The following is a 20,375-nucleotide window of genomic DNA, read 5'->3' on the forward strand; positions in this document are numbered from 1 at the left end:
TTGTTGGCACCTACTCTACCCACTGTAACTTGTTGGCACCTACTCTACCCACTGTAACTTGTTGGCACCTACTCTACCCCACTGTAACTTGTTGGCACCTACTCTACCCCACTGTAACTTGTTGGCACCTACTCTACCCACTGTAACTTGTTGGCACCTACTCTACCCACTGTAACTTGTTGGCACCTACTCTACCCCACTGTAACTTGTTGGCACCTACTCTACCCACTGTAACTTGTTGGCACCTACTCTACCCACTGTAACTTGTTGGCACCTACTCTACCCACTGTAACTTGTTGGCACCTACTCTACCCACTGTAACTTGTTGGCACCTACTCTACCCCACTGTAACTTGTTGGCACCTACTCTACCCACTGTAACTAGTTGGCACCTACTCTACCCCACTGTAACTTGTTGGCACCTACTCTACCCCACTGTAACTTGTTGGCACCTACTCTACCCCACTGTAACTTGTTGGCACCTACTCTACCCCACTGTAACTTGTTGGCACCTACTCTACCCACTGTAACTTGTTGGCACCTACTCTACCCACTGTAACTTGTTGGCACCTACTCTACCCCACTGTAACTTGTTGGCACCTACTCTACCCCACTGTAACTTGTTGGCACCTACTCTACCCACTGTAACTTGTTGGCACCTACTCTACCCCACTGTAACTTGTTGGCACCTACTCTACCCCACTGTAACTTGTTGGCACCTACTCTACCCCACTGTAACTTGTTGGCACCTACTCTACCCACTGTAACTAGTTGGCACCTACTCTACCCACTGTAACTTGTTGGCACCTACTCTACCCCACTGTAACTTGTTGGCACCTACTCTACCCCACTGTAACTTGTTGGCACCTACTCTACCCACTGTAACTTGTTGGCACCTACTCTACCCCACTGTAACTTGTTGGCACCTACTCTACCCCACTGTAACTTGTTGGCACCTACTCTACCCCACTGTAACTAGTTGGCACCTACTCTACCCCACTGTAACTTGTTGGCACCTACTCTACCCCACTGTAACTTGTTGGCACCTACTCTACCCCACTGTAACTTGTTGGCACCTACTCTACCCACTGTAACTAGTTGGCACCTACTCTACCCACTGTAACTTGTTGGCACCTACTCTACCCCACTGTAACTTGTTGGCACCTACTCTACCCCACTGTAACTTGTTGGCACCTACTCTACCCCACTGTAACTTGTTGGCACCTACTCTACCCCACTGTAACTTGTTGGCACCTACTCTACCCCACTGTAACTTGTTGGCACCTACTCTACCCACTGTAACTTGTTGGCACCTACTCTACCCACTGTAACTTGTTGGCACCTACTCTACCCACTGTAACTTGTTGGCACCTACTCTACCCCACTGTAACTTGTTGGCACCTACTCTACCCACTGTAACTTGTTGGCACCTACTCTACCCACTGTAACTAGTTGGCACCTACTCTACCCACTGTAACTTGTTGGCACCTACTCTACCCACTGTAACTTGTTGGCACCTACTCTACCCACTGTAACTTGTTGGCACCTACTCTACCCACTGTAACTTGTTGGCACCTACTCTACCCACTGTAACTTGTTGGCACCTACTCTACCCACTGTAACTTGTTGGCACCTACTCTACCCACTGTAACTTGTTGGCACCTACTCTACCCCACTGTAACTTGTTGGCACCTACTCTACCCCACTGTAACTTGTTGGCACCTACTCTACCCCACTGTAACTTGTTGGCACCTACTCTACCCCACTGTAACTTGTTGGCACCTACTCTACCCACTGTAACTTGTTGGCACCTACTCTACCCACTGTAACTTGTTGGCACCTACTCTACCCCACTGTAACTTGTTGGCACCTACTCTACCCCACTGTAACTTGTTGGCACCTACTCTACCCCACTGTAACTTGTTGGCACCTACTCTACCCACTGTAACTTGTTGGCACCTACTCTACCCACTGTAACTTGTTGGCACCTACTCTACCCCACTGTAACTTGTTGGCACCTACTCTACCCACTGTAACTTGTTGGCACCTACTCTACCCACTGTAACTAGTTGGCACCTACTCTACCCACTGTAACTAGTTGGCACCTACTCTACCCACTGTAACTTGTTGGCACCTACTCTACCCACTGTAACTTGTTGGCACCTACTCTACCCACTGTAACTTGTTGGCACCTACTCTACCCCACTGTAACTTGTTGGCACCTACTCTACCCACTGTAACTTGTTGGCACCTACTCTACCCCACTGTAACTTGTTGGCACCTACTCTACCCACTGTAACTTGTTGGCACCTACTCTACCCCACTGTAACTTGTTGGCACCTACTCTACCCACTGTAACTTGTTGGCACCTACTCTACCCACTGTAACTTGTTGGCACCTACTCTACCCACTGTAACTTGTTGGCACCTACTCTACCCCACTGTAACTTGTTGGCACCTACTCTACCCACTGTAACTTGTTGGCACCTACTCTACCCACTGTAACTAGTTGGCACCTACTCTACCCACTGTAACTAGTTGGCACCTACTCTACCCACTGTAACTTGTTGGCACCTACTCTACCCACTGTAACTTGTTGGCACCTACTCTACCCCACTGTAACTTGTTGGCACCTACTCTACCCACTGTAACTTGTTGGCACCTACTCTACCCACTGTAACTTGTTGGCACCTACTCTACCCACTGTAACTTGTTGGCACCTACTCTACCCACTGTAACTTGTTGGCACCTACTCTACCCCACTGTAACTTGTTGGCACCTACCCCTAATAACTGCTCTAGCTACATCCCTATCTATTGTAAGCTGCAAACTCAACATCCCCAGGGACCTAGAAAGAAATACTAATTAACATAGGCTGGCTTGAGAATGACCAGGGTATTATGCTGCTGATTATTACAGATGTCCAGTCAATAATATTTCATTGATGACTGAACAGACTTCATTGAAATTATTGTCTGAAGACAGAATATTAATTATAACAACTATTGAGAATGAGAGCCAGAGACATTTTAGGCTGTACAGTATTAAAACCTACAGTACAGTACAATAGACAGATTATTAATTATGACAAACTATTGAGAGCCAGGGACATTTTAGGCTGTACAGTATTAAAACCTACAGTACAGTACAATAGACAGATTATTAATTATGACAAACTATTGAGAGCCAGGGACATTTTAGGCTGTACAGTATTAAAACCTACAGTATAGTACAATAGGCAGAATATTAATTATGACAACTATTGAGAGCCAGAGACATTTTAGGCTGTACAGTATTAAAACCTACACTACAGTACAATAGGCAGAATATTAATTATGACAACTATTGAGAGCCAGAGACATTTTAGGCTGTACAGTATTAAAACCTACAGTACAGTACAATAGGCAGAATATTAATTATGACAACTATTGAGAGCCAGAGACATTTTAGGCTGTACAGTATTAAAACCTACAGTACAGTAGACAGTGTAATACGGTATGACAATTACTGTACAGACTGAGAGCCAGATAAATGTTAGGCTTTATTTACTGTACAGTATTGTACAGTACAGTACTAACAAATAATACTGTAGTACAGTAACATTAACTGTGTTAATCCTACAGTAAACAGTCCTGTTGGATGCTTCTCGGTAAAACATAAAATCTATTTCGTGCCAATGTACAGTAGCTTTCTGGATCAACCAACATGGTTCTTTTCCCTCCGAGGGGAGAACATAACTTGAAAAGTAATAAAAACCGTTGCGTCCCTCTAAGACAGTGGTATTGTCTGTCACTGTCAGGGGGGACAACACCTTAATACAGTAAACACAAAATAATAATTATTCCAATTTATTTTACAATGAATACATTAGGATGATACAATACAATACTGCTACTGAAAATAATACAAATAAAATATGTTTATATATTTTAAAACTGATTTTAAATTTTTTTTAAAAGTTTTTTGTTAATTGAATGAATTAACTTACCTTTTTTTACTTTTAGCTACAGTACGTTGTTGGAATAGGCTAAAAAAATAAATTTTTTTGTTCGACATTTAAACATATTAATTGATATTGTCACTCAAGAAATAGATTTTTTTACTGTATGTAATCATATGCACCTGAATTTTATTCGGTTACGGTAAATGGTTAGTGTGCAAGGGTAATTATTATTAAGGGGTGAAATGTTACATGTGATAAAATAAACAGAGTTCATAAGGTGAAGATAAATTTTAGTATTCTGATCACCAGGCCAGGCTATTCAACAAGAAGATAATATGCACATATTTTGTGTCATAAAATTACTATTAAATTGTAATAAAGAATTGCCTGGGTGATACTGTATTTAACAACACACAAACCTTCATTTATAAGTACTGTCTCTTGTATTGTACTTTACTACAGTATAAAAAGGTTGTATTTTTAAATAATAATGGACCAGTAAATTAGGAACTTTATTGTGGAAAGTTTTTCTTCCTTATCATGTTTGATCAAATGCATTCAATTTCATGGTCTAGCTCCCCAATGTCTTTTGTGGTAATACCTGTACAGTACTACTGTACTTGTAGGCCTACAGTATTTTTTTCCCCACCAAGGCTCTAGTCTATGTTGTTTATACAGCATTGTAAAACTACCATGCTAGCCTTATTTAGGCACTGCAGTACAGTAATGTAAAGCATACATTTAACATTAATGTACTATAATGTCATTATAAAAATATTGAAATAGATTATATCTTTTTTAGTTATTATTGTCTCATTTGTTCATTGTTAGCTATTTTTGGAATCCGACTTAGTGTAATGATTGATATGTGTGAGTCACACATACAGCTAAAAGATCAATGACTCAGTATGGAAACATGGCACAATACATTAGCACAGCCTGGAATACATCATCACCATTTTCTGCTTTGAAGAAACGTGCAGTATGAGTGTGTACAGTATTTTATAATTGAAAACGTTTTACAGTTTGTAAACTCGCCCAATAGTAGAAAACTTTTAACTGACGGAAAAAATTGGAAATTTTTTTCCGAAATTCTATAAAATAATTTAGAATTTGTTTTTATTTTTAACCTGAAGGAAAATGTGAGGTTTTGTGTCTATTACGTGTCTAGCTTACCTGGATAAACCAACATAGGCCTTATCCCCTTCAAGAGGAGAACATAACAAAAAGTAAATTTTTTTTCTTGAACTCCCCTTCAAGACAGTGGTATCGTCCACTTAAAAAAATACTTTGCTTTTACTGTTCCAAAACTAAACAGTAACATTACTGTAGGTAGAAAAATAAATAAAAGTGGCAACATACTACATGAATTCATATGATTGGCCTAATGTATTTTATTTTTCTAAATGAATTGTGTTACAATAATGGTTTTTACAAGTCTGCGCTTTATTATACACAGTGTGCTCATCTTACCAAGTACATTTCTGGTCAATTTAACATTCACAGACAATTTATTGATATTGAATGTTTGTGTCAAGAAGACAGACTACTACTGGCCAGTTCTTGGAAAGTCATAAGTTCATGTAAAACCTGTTTGTTGGAGCAGCTGTGATTTTGTTATCTCAGCAGGCCATGTTAACTAAGGTTTTGTGTAGCGCATGATTCTGGTGTATTCCCCATTGTCATTTGACCTTTAAACGCTACTGACTGTCTGTCACTGTCGCTATAGTTTTGATCTTTCGTAGTAATGTCTAAAAAGTGTAACTAACTAAAGCTCTTTCTCACTATCAAACTACAGTAGTTTGAAAAAAAAGGTGTGATGTACCTAAATGTGGTAGTGATATGACCAAATATGGTAGTGACGTGCTGGTATACGGTATATGGTCACATTACATTTTTATGTCACTAAAGTTTGATAGTGTAGACAGAGCTTACTGTACATCAGATGAATGTATTACCTACAGTATTACCTGCTATTTACAGCATCCCTGATTCTACTTCAATTATTTACCACTCCTTTTAGTGGGTGTGGTTTTAAAAGTTCTTTATGAGTTCAATGTTCTTTATTATAACAAATATTATTAGTAATTGTGCGAGTGGAAATGAAAACAAACCATTTGAAAATTAGAAATAACCCATGCTTTTACAGTTAGTTAATAATACTTATTGGTTACTCTCCTTTAAAACAGAGGAACACTCCCGTAAGAGTTTCGCCCCATACAAAATCTTTACAAAAGTACAGTCATAATTACAATACAATATCTAGGAATATATATTTTTACAGATACAAAAAGTTAAAAATGGTTCACAATTACAAAATGTCAAGTAGTCAATTCTACAGACTTATAAACAATAAAACATATCTAAAATAAATTCATATTAAGGGGTGGAAATGTTTTTCAATATTTCGGTCATATATGTAGTTACCTACTGTATAAAAGAAATTCCTTTGACTCTTTGATTACAATGATTTACATAAATACATTTAAACAGTGCACATTATTTCAGTATTTATGTCACTGCTGCGCTAAATAATTGCCTGACCCTTTTATCCCATTTTAATAGATTGTTTAATAAAATCTGAAGCAAAAATATGAAAAGTATAATAATAAAAGGTTATTGAGGTGAGGTTTGAACATGACCTTTTTATTGATTCTGAATATTCATACTATTAAACAGTGCAGGCTGATACAGCCTGTCTTTACTGATAAAACCAGATTACTGAGATATCATTTAGGTCAGGCAGTTCCTGTTCTTAGAACACCTCTCTTCAGTAGTCACTCTTTTATATCTTCTTCCTTATTATAAGCTTTAACTAACCAATTTAATTCTTTTGTTATACATATTTTTTCTTAGAAATTTTAAATTTAGAGATTTTCCTATTGTTTTTCATAAAAGCTTTTTATACAGTACAGTATTATCAATAATCATATTTGAAAATAAAAATGCATTAATTTAAACCCAGCCAGTATCACAAGTAAACCGATGAAATATATAAAAACAAAATTGTGAAATTTTGACAATGAAGTAGACTTGTATAGTGTATCTTGAAATTTGTAATCAATAACTGTATTGCTATCCAAAGTACCAATCATTTTCTGTAATGTCAGGAGTCATTCAATTATACTACAGTATGTAAAAAGAGTACGATTTGGTGTATTGTGTATTAAGAATTGATTAAATTTAGAAAAATGTGTTATTAATATTAATAATAATCACTTGCACTGACGAAGGGCTAGTGTTGCTCAAAAGCTCTGCTAACTTTTCTGGCTGTTTTACTTTATTGTTTTGATTTAGCTTTTCGCTTTTTTTTGTATCTCCATTGAGATCCAGCCACTGATACCCACAATATTGTCATTTTTTTCAGTAATTTGCCTTTGGATTTAATACAAAATAAATAAATTATAATACATTTTAAATATAATTTATTTACACTGGGTAGGCTATGATATGAATTAATTTTTTTTCATTTTTTTAATTTCAGAATAAACTTATAATGATGTTTGGTAAACAACTTGCTATAGTTAAGAGTGGTAGAGATTTACAGGAAAGCAATATAGAGGAGAAATACCCAAGTATTACAGACTGGATGTGTGTTGTGAATATACGAAAAGATGTATTGCAGGTAATGTTTACTAAACAATTAAAAAATTAATTAACCTATTTTTAGCTGGCTGATTTCCATATAATAGCTATGCGTCACTGAGTCGGAAGTGCCTCCCCCCCCCCCTCTCAATTTGTCGTAGACAGAGTTGAACCCTGTTGTAAATGTTGGCCAATCATACACCGGTTCACGGTCGGAAGTGACCAGAAAATCCAAGATATTGTCTACTGTACACGGTGTACTAATTACTAATCAGTGTTTGTTACAATTAGTCTAATTTATTGAATGATTTTAATTCTGTATTTTTAAGTCTAAGCACAGGGTTTAGTATTACTCCATGGTCTAAACAAGGCTTATAGTATTTGCAAAAAGAAGTATTTGAATCATTCATTCATTCAGTGGAAAATTACTTCCATTTATATATAGTCATTTGCATAAAATATATAAATTATGTTTGCTCTGAGATATACAAAAACAGAAAAATGAAAAACAAACAAATACAATTATTACAAAGCGTCACATATATTATTTTTTTCTAGTAGGATCCATAATTTTCCATTTTGGAATATATATTTTAGATAACCTTAAAGTTCATTGTACCAACAGGCATAATAGTATTGTCAGTCACGGAGTGAATGTCCAAGTGCTGATTTCAATCTGCCCCACTACAACAATGCCACCACCAATACAATGCTTTGTGTCTGTCTTTAAAGCAGAGTGTTGTGAATAAGTTGCCATAAACCCACTGTTTATCTGCAAAAGCAGTACTATTTACTACATGGAATGACAAAAATGTAGGTGTCATTGTTATGGAATATATTTGTAAACAGTAAAGAACAAAAAAACCAACACAATTCAGAAAAGCTGAAGGTTGAGTACTATTTAAATGCTACCTTAGTCATACCAACGTCATTCCAATCCATTTGGCCTATGACTCAGGATGAAGAACTTATTAGTAAGATAAAGTACACTAGATTTGTTGTTGTTTTTTTCCATATGAAATTTTGTTTCATGGAATGCATCTATTTACTAACTGTTAAATAGAAAAATATTGTTTTAAGATTTCCACAAAAAATGTACAGGTTGCGCTATATTTAGTAGCCCAACTAAGCTACCCATTCTGATGGCGTAAAACAAGGCATAAAAGCTAGAGAGAGGATGACGCACTGTACTATTATTAAAACAATGTATACTTTATATTAAGATCAGAATTACTGTTCATTTTCTGATATTTAATATAACTTTCTTATAAAAGCCCAATGTACTGTACAGTACCAGTTTTTGCACCATTTTAAAGGTACTGTAAAACTGCTGTACTGTAGTACCTGAATTAAATTTTTGTTGTTGTTGAATGAACCGAGGCTCTTATTAGGGCCGTGTTAGATCAACTTAGAACCTCCCTTTTGGTGTTTCTGTTTAAGGTGACCTATTGCATACCACACTTCCTGTAGTTATCTACAAAGTTCCTCACCCATACATTATTAACTTAACAAATTAGCCTAAGAACTTTTACGTCAATTAAAACATGACGTTTTTCATTAAGAAATTATGAATGTAATCAATTTTAAATGCCATCATTAAATAAATATATGTTGAACTTTATTATCCAAGTATCATCAATTAATGATGGTTGTGTGTTGGGATGTTCCCACACTTGAGGGCAGATTTCATGGACTGTACCATTATCTGATAGGGTGTTTAATAAAATGTTATATTGAAGTTGTAGCTCTCTAGTTGTAGAATAGGCTATTGTCGGTTTATCAAGGTAAGCTAGCACTAATAGATTACCAACACCACTTTTGGTTATTTAATTACTGTTTTACTCCTGATAAATGAAAAGTACAGGTGAAGTTTGTTTATTATCATTAATTATGCAAAAGGTGTGTAATCCGCGTCCGATGTTTTAACGTATTTGTGGGTTATCGCAAGTTGGATCATGTATTGTCTAGACTATTGTCCCATTCTTTGATAATTCCATGTGTTTAATTGACATATCATTTTCAGACAAAAGTGCTCAGCTGTTGCTACAATAGATTCGTTAAACAATTGATAATGTATGCGTGAAACAGATTGATTTTGTTTAATCAATCTGTGATACTTTTTGGCTTTGTGTCTAACTGAATTTGTACAGTATTATAAAGCTAGATGTTTTGTTTGAAATCTACAGTTATTAACGTCAACCAAAGGTCACTAGAAATTTCTTGATAAATGATAGGAAAACAAACAAAAAACATGATGGGTTTTTCCAAATAGGAATGGAAATTATACAGTAGTTGAAATCAAAGCTGAAAATTACTGTTGTTAATGTTACCACAGAACAAATTGTATAATAAATACTGTATGGCCTCAGAATACCCATCTCACAATCGTTATACAATGTTAATGGTCAAGGCTGTCCAATTCCAAGTTATAGCCTACAGTAGCTACATGGTTATAATATAAACGGGCCAAGATGTACAGTGGCATAAAACAGAAGCCTTGAGAGTTTTTAGCCTTTTTCGACATTTTTTAATGCCTGTTTTTTTTTCTTTGGGTGCTGCTCAGGGACCCCTGTAAGCTCCGGTGCCCCTGGTTTAGCCAGTGAGCACTCATAGCCATTACGCCACTGAATATGCACAGAACTCAACATATTATGGTTTAGTATAATTCCAATCACACAATTTCTTTTCTTCCATTATTAAAAAATATGTCAAATCTTTACTAAGCCAATAATTCTGTTGGATGTAAAATGAAATAAAAATGGGTTAAGTTACATTAAGAATATGAATTTATAACACAGTACCTGGATAGAACAACCGACTTATGCCAGTAATATTTCAATGACACTTGAGGCCTGGTTTCTATTTTGTCATGATGATGATATTCTCTATCATATCAATGCAGGCTACTAAATAGTTTATCCTTGATATTAAAGCATTGTATAAATTCAGATGGTACCGTAGATGATATTTATTTTTTTTTAAATCAAAAATTGTCTACTGTACGTTAATTTTTATTTTTGTTAAACACGCATTCAGCTCAGGGTTAAACACCAAGTCAGCTTTCCAAACTGCAAAGTCCTAATTTCAGGGTATGGCATCAGAAATTAGATAAATCTGTAAGAGATTTGAACCTAATATTTTGGGTTTTTTAAGCAGGGAACTGTCCTCACATTACCGTTGTTTTGTTGCTACATAGTAACAAACACTGTATTGCAGATTTGTATTTCAATTACACATTAAAATAGACCTGTCTCTTCCCTGTATGTTCAAACTGCTTGTAATACACTTTAGGTAGCTGTTCTCTAATGGATTTGAACCCAATACCCTGGGTTTTGTAAGCGTGGCACTGTCATTACCCCTATTAACACTTCGTGCAGATTTTTATTTTAATTAATAATTTTGTAATATATTAATAAACACATTAAAATAGACCTGTCTCTTCCCTGTATGTTTGAACTGCTTGTACAGTGCACACTTTATCTAGCATTTTTGCAACTAATAAATATCTTTATATATATTGATCACTAATGTTAATAATGTAAACTCTCAGAATGTGCAGACCCTGGATAAGTCTCTGTTTTAACTCTAAGCTTACAATGATCTAGTTAAGCAAGAGTTTTTGGCCAAAATCCAACTTATTATCCATAATTTTCCAGGGTTTCAAATGATGAAACAGAATGAGTCGGTTTCCTGTTTGCAGCGTTGAGACAGTGAGATTAATTGTATTGAAAATGCAGACTAATTTGCATTGTAGTATTGCAAACAAAACACCCTGGATATGAAATCATTGCATTTATTGTTTGTTTTATTTACATTTTGTGGTTACAACATTTTGCATTAAGTGTAGAACACTTCCTATTCAGGAGATACTCAATATGAGGATGACACCCCTATTCAGGGGACATCCCTATTTAGGAGACACCCCTATTCAGGTGACATCCCTATTTAATAGGAGACGCCCCTATTCAGGAAGTACAGTATCTCTATCAGGGGTGTCCCTATTTAGGAGACACCCCTATTCAGGAAGTGCCTCTATGAAGATGACACCCCTATTCAGGGGACATCCCTATTTAGGAGACACCCCTATTCAAGAGACACCCCTTCAGGAAGTGCCCTATAAAGATGACACCCCTATTCAGGGGAAATCTCTATTTAGGAGACACCATATTCAGGAAGTGCCTCTATGAAGATGAAACCCCTATTAAGGAGACATTCCTATTTAGAAGACACCCCTAATCAGGATGTGCCCCTATGAAGATGACAACTGGGACATCCCTATATTTAGGAGACATCCCTATTCAGGAGACGCTCGATGAAGATGACACCCCTATTCAGGGGACATCCGTATTTAGGAGACATCCCTATTCAGGAAGTGCCCTATGAAGATGACACCCCTATTCAGGGGACACCCTATGAAGAGGATACGCCTTTTTAGGGAGAATCCCTATTCAGGGGACATCACTATGAAGAAGACGCTTTTTGGATATTGAAGATGGCCCCTTAATAGGTGTTCTATTGTAGTTAATTAAAAGCATTTCATTTTCAAATTTTTTTAAACTATTTCTTCTCAATTAAATATTTCCATATTTCTTGCTCGTACAGTGAATAAACGCTTATAATAATATGCAAATAAAAGATTTCTGATCGCCGATTGGTTATGCACATTTTGTCATCACAAGAAAAATTGATGAAAATATGAAAGGTCGTTACCCTCTCATTGCTTGATGAAGCGGTAACACAAGTTCAATCTTCAAATTGAATTTGGATCAAAATCTTTTACGAAAAAATATTTCTTTGTTGTACAGTATTAAAACTCTAGACTTGAATACTACTAAGGAATTGAGTTGTTCCACTGGGTTTTAATTTCATGTGACCTGAGTGTGACCTTTGAGTGACATTGTGATTTGATCTCTCCTCTATTCCCATTAGAAGTCCATTTACTAGTGAGAGGTGTGCCTGTGCCAATGTGTACATTCATAACAACAGAGAATGTACCTTTGTTGGTGTATTGTAATTACACTAGTGTCGGAGCTATGAGTCTCGCACTGACGTTGTATAAAGAAATTAATGCTGATAAAGGCTACTACAACCCTTAAAAGTCCATTTAAATGCTTACTTAATACTAGTGTAACTGTAAGGTGTGCCTGTTTTTGCATTCATAACAATGTTCCTCTCTTTTGTACTAATAATGTCATCAAAATTATATTATATATAAATATTTTTATATTATTTTAAATGAGTATTAATATTATTAATAATTATTAAATTTATATTTAGTCTACAGAGTGATATTTGATTTTATAGGAGTTTTAAAATTATAACCATTCAATTTAAACGACGATAAAACACAATTAAAACAAATAAACAATAGTACATTTAAAAAAATTATAATATTGTGTTTCACAAATTGTACTGAAAACCCAATATTTCATCAAAAACCCATTTGCATATCATCACAAATATAATTGCATGTTAAAAATATCATCTGTAACCATAATATTAACTGGTGGTGATAAGGTATCGTTTCTTGCATTTTCACAATCATTGCGGGTGCTATTTTTCACATATCATCATCGACCCTTGATAGAAATCGTAATGCTAAAGACATGCGTCATTGCATAGTGGAAATGACCTCTATGGCCCACAACAGACAACCAACAAACTACAGTTTGAACTATGTAGAGTATTGTCACTATTGCTATGCTCTGTCTACATCAAACTGTATGTGACAAAAAAAATGTGATGTGCCCATATATGAACATGATGATGTTATATCACCACCATATTTAAGCATATCACTACCATATTTGGGCACATTACACTTTTTTTGTTCAACTAGTTTGATAGTGTAGACAGAGCTTAGCCTACCCTATGTGTCAACATATAATATAATATTGTTCAGGTAAAGGTGCTGGGTACAGACTGTAGTAGTATGTTATGATGTCATCTGCATATTTAATAGCAAGGGGAAGATTGCGTTTAGAGCATAGGGAAGATTGCATTAATTGCGATGGGGAAGAATGCATCTGCATAGAAGATAAATGCATATATTGCATAATTTTGTTGATTATAAAAAAGGGTAAATGTGAATTAACAATAGATGAATATACTGAACAATGCTTGTTCAGTATTTAATGTACAGTAGGATTTTTCAAAAATAGTATTAAATATAAAAAAAATATATTAATCAATTTTTTCATAATTAATTATACAAATCACTTGAAATAATACACTACCCACTTTCAGCAATTCAATCATGGCATACATAGGTTTCTCTTTTTGTCTTCATACCCAATAGATTAAAATTAATTTTGTTTCTAAACAAAAACTGGATAAAAACATTTTTCAATATAAAAATATTGGTGTCGGGCCATTTTTACAATGCTAGCTAGTGTCACTGTTCAAATATCTAGTAAGAAGAATTTCCAAATAATGTTGAATCATTTAATTCAATGATTTCCTTCTAAGAATTGACATCTGAATATTCTTGGTTTTTGATGATATCCTTGTTAATGTTAGCTCAATATTTTCACTACCCTGGATGTTGCCTAGCAATAGTCAATAGTGATTGTTATCAAGCTACCCTGGAAAAGTAATTAAAAATATGTTATACTCAACAATAATGTTATTAATATGAAGAATATCACAATATTGAAATGTTAGTCCTTGGTTTTTTAATTGATTGATTTTAATAATGGTTTGATCGAATATTAACAAGAATTATGCAAAACAAAATGCAATAGATAATATAAATTTAGTGGTGTCCTACTGCTGTCCAGGCATCAAGTTAATATTTAAAATTATAAGTGGTACCTGGGAAACCAGTTTTAACAACCCTGGTATAACTGCTTTAATATACTGTCATATAATATTGAATATTAATAATTGTTATGTTAACTGTCTACTACCACTAGACGCAACTTCAACTGATGTCAATATTGATAATTATAAAAATTAATAACTTCTGATAGAAACAATAGGTTATGCAAATACTGCATTGATCTAATTTACAGTACTCCCCACCCCCCACCTCCTGCCTTGAGGATGTACTGTCATCATCATCCTATACTGTGCATTTTGAGTTGCACATGAGTATGTATGCAGTGCCTACTTTTCTTTTGTATCAATGATCTTACAACAGTTAGTATTTGGGCAGATGTTTAGCACTACCTATCTAGAGTATTGTACTTTATATACTCAATATATTTGAAAACAATGTCAATATGTCGGTTAGGGTTGGGGTCGAATCTAAAGCTTGGTTCCCACTAGAACGTAACGCAAGGACGTAAACGCAACGCAAGCGTTTTGACCAATGACAAGTGAAGTTATAGACAGTTAGCAATCACAAGCGAATAAGCCATCGCTTGTGATTGGTCAATTCACTTGCGTTGCGTTACGTCCTTGTGTTGCTAGTGGGAACCACGCTTAAGGAAGCAGCAGATACTGCACCAACATTTTGATCAATTGTATACTACGAAGTAACTGAGTGTATTTTTTAATGCAATTTCACGGCTGTAGCCACCAGTGCGATTGGTACGGTAAGGTTTCAACCTGACCACTTTTTCACAGAGGTCTTTGACAACGCTTGAACAGAGATAGTTCCCTTTTTATGAGACAACTGCACCACTTTTTTTCTTTTGGCTGCATCACTGTATTTACTATTTATCAGTACAGTATCATTTAAATTTATAAGCACTTTCTAATGTTTTATTTTACTTTTGTATTCTTTAAAGAAATTATGTCAACCGTATGGAACTTTGAAAGGACTCTTAGATATTCAAGATTCAGAAATGAGGCAGTTACTCAAGAATCATGAATGTTCAGATAATGATATATTAAGACTAAGCTATGCCATAAAGAACCTTAAAAAGGCATACAAAGGTAAGAATCCAAAATATTTATTTTGTCAGACTTTGTTAGGCATCATCAAGCCTTCTTACAGGTGTGTTCTTCAGTGCAAACATAAAGCTTGGTTTCCACTAGAACACAATGCGTTGTATTGCGTAATCACAAGTGGATGGAAGGGAAGTTTATTAGGTTGCATAGGTTACATGGCATTGAGTGAGAGCCAAGCCTAAGTAATAGAAGAAAAGACCGATTCAGGCCTAGCTTTATTTTACTAGTAGATGAAAAAATTTGCTTCAATCAACTTTGCTTCAAGATTTCTAGATATCAATACTACTAAGGTCCCAGATTTTACTGTTTAAAATAAGTTTTGAGAAAAACCACTAAAAGAGTTGGTGTGTGTTTCCAGTTCATGATAGTTATGATAATAATCATTTTCTTACATGATTTTATTTTTCAGCAAATTTACAAGGTGGTGAAAATACCAAAAACTTAAAAATGACGAACCTAGATTCAGGTAGTCCCTCAGATAGTGATACTGAATTAACTGAGAACAAACATGAAAAAAGGCCATCAGTATCATCGTCTAGTTCGGATATTATCCAGGACAATCATCGTGTGCCTCTTACACCGCCCCCAACGGACTATCATCCTAAAAAGTTGGAGTCTGTTAACCTTCCTTCAACACCAACTTCTAAAAGGACAAAAACAAAAGGCACACCACCTCCAAATAAAAAAGTTTTTAATGTGCATGGGATTATCTTAGATGGCTCTTCAAGTTTGCCAAGGTAAGACTTTTTTGATTTCGTGTTTTTAGCCTGAATTAAGTCGAGTTAGCTTGGTTTTTAATTTTTATAATCATCTATTACAACTAATAATTTCAACTCATTACTTCATCTCAGTTTCTTTATCATGTTTCGTTAATTTATAAAATACTTATGTGGTTACTATAGTACAGTACTTCAATAACTGTATTTGACCTTCTAAATATCAGGAAACATGAATACTTAATCAGGAAATATGAATATTTTATCAGGAAATATGAATATTTAATTAGGAAAAATGAATATTTATAAAGGAAATAATATTTGAAAATTCCACTAGTGTTTTTTTTTATGAATGCTATACTAACGCTTTTTCAAACTCCTGTTGTACGTATATGGTGATTTTGCAATAAAATGGCACGTGTAAGATTCACAGTATCAAGTCATGGGAGAGGCGACTTAGTGCTGGTCATATGATATCATCAGCATATAACATTACAAGTTAGATAACCAAAATACTTTATGTAACTTTAGCTAATTGTAACTATTAATAGTAAGATCAGCTCTGTGACTTGCTTCCAGTAAATATCTTAAGTAGGGATCTAGTTTGTAGATTAATACAGTACATGCATTTTTAAGAACTATGTAGTAACTTTTATGTAGTAAAGCTCTGTCTACACTATCAAACTAGTTTGACAAAACAAGTGTGATGTGCCCAAATGTGATCATGTCCATATTATGGGCACATCACATTTTGTTGTCACATAAAGTTTGATAGTGTAGACAGAGCTTAATGCCCAAATAATATTATCTTTTGTTAAATCCTGAAAGACACCCACTACATTGACAGTAATCTAAATCCAAAGATAAATAATCTAAATGCATGTAATCTTCATCGCTTAATCCCATGTTTTACAGTAGGACGCAAAGAGTACGTTCGGAGATAGTATCCCCCGGCAGCAGTTGTGAAGCTATTGTAAGCAGGTTGAAATCGGAAGACGAATCCGACTCTGGCAGCGGACAGACTTCACCTAGAAAGTGTTCACCAGGTCGACAGTCAGATGTAGCAAAATCAAGTAAGCAACTACAAAGTGTTTGAATGAAAGCGCATCTTCATTCAAGTGTTTTAAAAGTGTAGTTTCCAAATAAATTATTATTATTAAATTATTATTATTATTTTCCCCTTTGAATCATGTTCTTTGTACTGTAGCTGCTAAAGAATTAAAAATCTAGGAATTGCAAGCGAGTACTATCTAGTTTTGGTGACACAGGTCTCTCCTAAAGACACCAACCGAATGTCTATATTACAATGTTTTTCATTGGATAACAAATAACAATTGGCGCCTGCAATAATTGATTTCACTGGGTGGGAAATAGAGAAAGCTGTAAACTTTGCCTACACAATCCTAGGCCACTGTTTGGTAGACAAACTACGACGTTTCTGATCTGACAAGCAATGGAGTGAGGTCAAATTACTGTGCAGAGTATAAATAACTTCTACGCAGCAAATTGGTATATTTTGTTTCTTGACAAGGGTGAACAATAAATTGACCATCCCGATAACGAATGAAAAAACTATGTATAACTGTGTTTATACGCAAATGAAAGCTTACTATTAGACTATTAGGTAGGACTGGTGATGATCTCTAATCCAATCCCATCCTCTTTTGAAACCATTAAGGACACTTGTAGAGCATATAAATGAATCTGTGTTACTGTATTACTGTACCTATAACATGTTTTTTTTTGCAGATTCTTTAACAGTCCCACGGACTAGACGGATAAATTGCAATATGGCACATTCTATAAAACACAGGTATGACAAATATTCATTCTTTACATTACAGTTACTTTTTTATTGTAGAATGACGTTTTTTTTTCATCTACTGAACTACGACCATGTAAATAAGGAATGAGGATGAAATAAAGTTAATCTGTATCTGTACTATAAGTAGAATCACTGCATTGAGACACCCCTATTAAGGAACACTTCCCTGTGACACAAAGGGAAAGATATATATTTGCACTATGGTCAACTCCTATTAAGGGGAAACGTTGTTGGGTCCCAAAGTTGTTTCCATAATATGGGTTCTAAAATGGGTTTATAACACATTTCTTCATTAATCTCTCCCCCTCTGACAAAAAAAAAAAAACATGCTTTCTCAAGATTATGCATTCCATTTCTTAATAATTTTCATATGTATTTGACATGGCATGCCACGGTTGATTAAAAATGATATTTTAGAATATATTTAACATGCATGGCTTATCCTATATAGACAAAAGAAAGATATTTTGTCATACATACTAGCATTGTCTACACTATCAGACTTTATGTGACAAAAAAAATGTGACGTGCCCATTTATGGACATGATGATGTCGTATCACTACCATATTTGGCCACTTTTTGTCAAACTAGTTTGATAGTGTAGACAGAGCCTAAAGAAAATCTAGATTATATATTAATTTAAAACAGTTGGTGTTGAAGATTAATTATTATTATTTTGTTTAATTATTTTGTTTAAAACATGCTTATAAACTTACTACACCTTTATTTTATGCTTCACTATTATTTACTGAAATTAATGCTTTTTATTTTATGAGTTTTTTTTTTAAAGTTATCAGTTTCTTTTCTGCAGAAAATTTCACAATTTTGAACCCCATTTATTACGAAGATCTCTATGGCATTCGGTGAAAACAAATGTATTTCCCAATAGGTGAGATAATAAAGATGAGTGTTGGCATCACCTAACATGTGTGTTCACACTCTGACGGGACCCTTCCATCTTTACCTGTCAATCATCAATAACGATTAATATGTCAGTCTTAAAGCTTGGTTCACACTATCAAACTTTATGTGACAAAAAAATTTGATGTGCCCATATATGGACATGATGATATCCATATATGGACATGATGATATCACTACCATATTTAGGAATTTTACTACCATATTTGGGCATATTACACTTTTTTTGTCGGCTACTTTGATAGTGTAGACAGCTGTTTAGAGTTTGGTTCCCACTAGCAATTCGAGGACGTAAGTACAACAGAAGTAATTTGACCAATCACAAGTGATGGATTATTCAAATTGTTGCTTGTCATTGGTCAACTTGCTTGCCTTGCGCTTACGTTGTTGATTGCGTCCTAGTGGAAACAAAGCTTGAACGCTTTCTGGAGTTTGTACAAAGAAAAAGAATGTGACTTCTAATAATGAAGAGTATGGATGACAATGGCATCATTTTGGAACTTAATCTTAAATTTGATTGTAAATAGTTAAAAACTTCCAAAGAGCAGTTCTAAGGTTGACATATTAATAACATGAAATGCTTTCTTCATTTTATTAACAATTTCTTCATCAGGTTGTAACAGCGATCATTTATTAAATTGACTTTTTTCCTCTAAATTACTCTATTTTACTAATTAAAATGATTTATGTTTTTCTAATTGACTAAAAAAAAGTATTCTTTCTTTCACCAATTCATTCATTTTCTATCCATTATTCTTCTTTGCTCATTCATTCATTTTCTATCCATTATTCTTCTTCGCTCATTCATTCTTATTTTTACATTAACTTCTTTTTATCGTCAATATTCCTTACTCAGTTATAATCCTTCTTTTTGGAATTCCTCCCACTTTTTTCCTTTTGCTGAAGGATAATAAGCCCTTACGGAATAAATTTTGACCAAAAGCCAGGAAGTTGTTTTAAGGTCGTATTATGCATTAGTTAGAAAGATATGTGTAGTAAATCTAGTAAGGTAATCTTGTAGGAGAGAATACCAAAATGAGGAGCTTAGGTAGTTGTTTTAAGGTCATATTTAGAAAAGACATGGTCAATAGTAAATCTAGATACCTTAATCTTGTAGGAGAGAATATCAGAATGAGTAGCTTAGGTAGTTGTTTTAATGTCATATTTAGAAAAGACATGGTCAATAGTAAATCTAGATACCTTAATCTTGTAGGAGAGAATATCAGAATGAGTAGCTTAGGTAGTTGTTTTAATGTCATATTTAGAAAAGACATGATAGTAAATCTAGATACCTTAATCTTGTAGGAGAGAATATCAGAATGAGTAGCTTAGGTAGTTGTTTTAATGTCATATTTAGAAAAGACATGATAGTAAATCTAGATACCTTAATCTTGTAGGAGAGAATATCAGAATGAGTAGCTTAGGTAGTTGTTTTAATGTCATATTTAGAAAAGACATGATAGTAAATCTAGATACCTTAATTTTGTAGG

The 20,375-nt window shown here is 34.6% G+C and overlaps 1 protein-coding gene across 6 annotated transcripts in view; it reads left to right on the top strand.

Moving 5' to 3' along the window:
• Positions 1-20,375, top strand: part of LOC140045411 (kinase suppressor of Ras 1-like) — a 48,264-nt gene that overhangs the window by 3,807 nt on the left and 24,082 nt on the right. For 4 of the 6 annotated variants that reach the window (XM_072090283.1, XM_072090285.1, XM_072090289.1 and 1 more), the window contains exons 2-7: positions 7,426-7,566; positions 15,260-15,407; positions 15,832-16,159; positions 17,054-17,211; positions 17,888-17,951; positions 18,776-18,853. In XM_072090283.1, the coding sequence (XP_071946384.1) occupies positions 7,426-7,566; positions 15,260-15,407; positions 15,832-16,159; positions 17,054-17,211; positions 17,888-17,951; positions 18,776-18,853 (917 nt within the window). The remainder of the gene's footprint in view (positions 1-7,425; positions 7,567-15,259; positions 15,408-15,831; positions 16,160-17,053; positions 17,212-17,887; positions 17,952-18,775; positions 18,854-20,375) is intronic. The other 2 variants (XM_072090284.1, XM_072090287.1) reach the window with 2 other exon arrangements.

This window comes from Antedon mediterranea, chromosome 3 (genome assembly GCF_964355755.1).
Source record: "Antedon mediterranea chromosome 3, ecAntMedi1.1, whole genome shotgun sequence".
In the NCBI taxonomy this organism is placed as follows: domain Eukaryota; kingdom Metazoa; phylum Echinodermata; class Crinoidea; order Comatulida; family Antedonidae; genus Antedon; species Antedon mediterranea.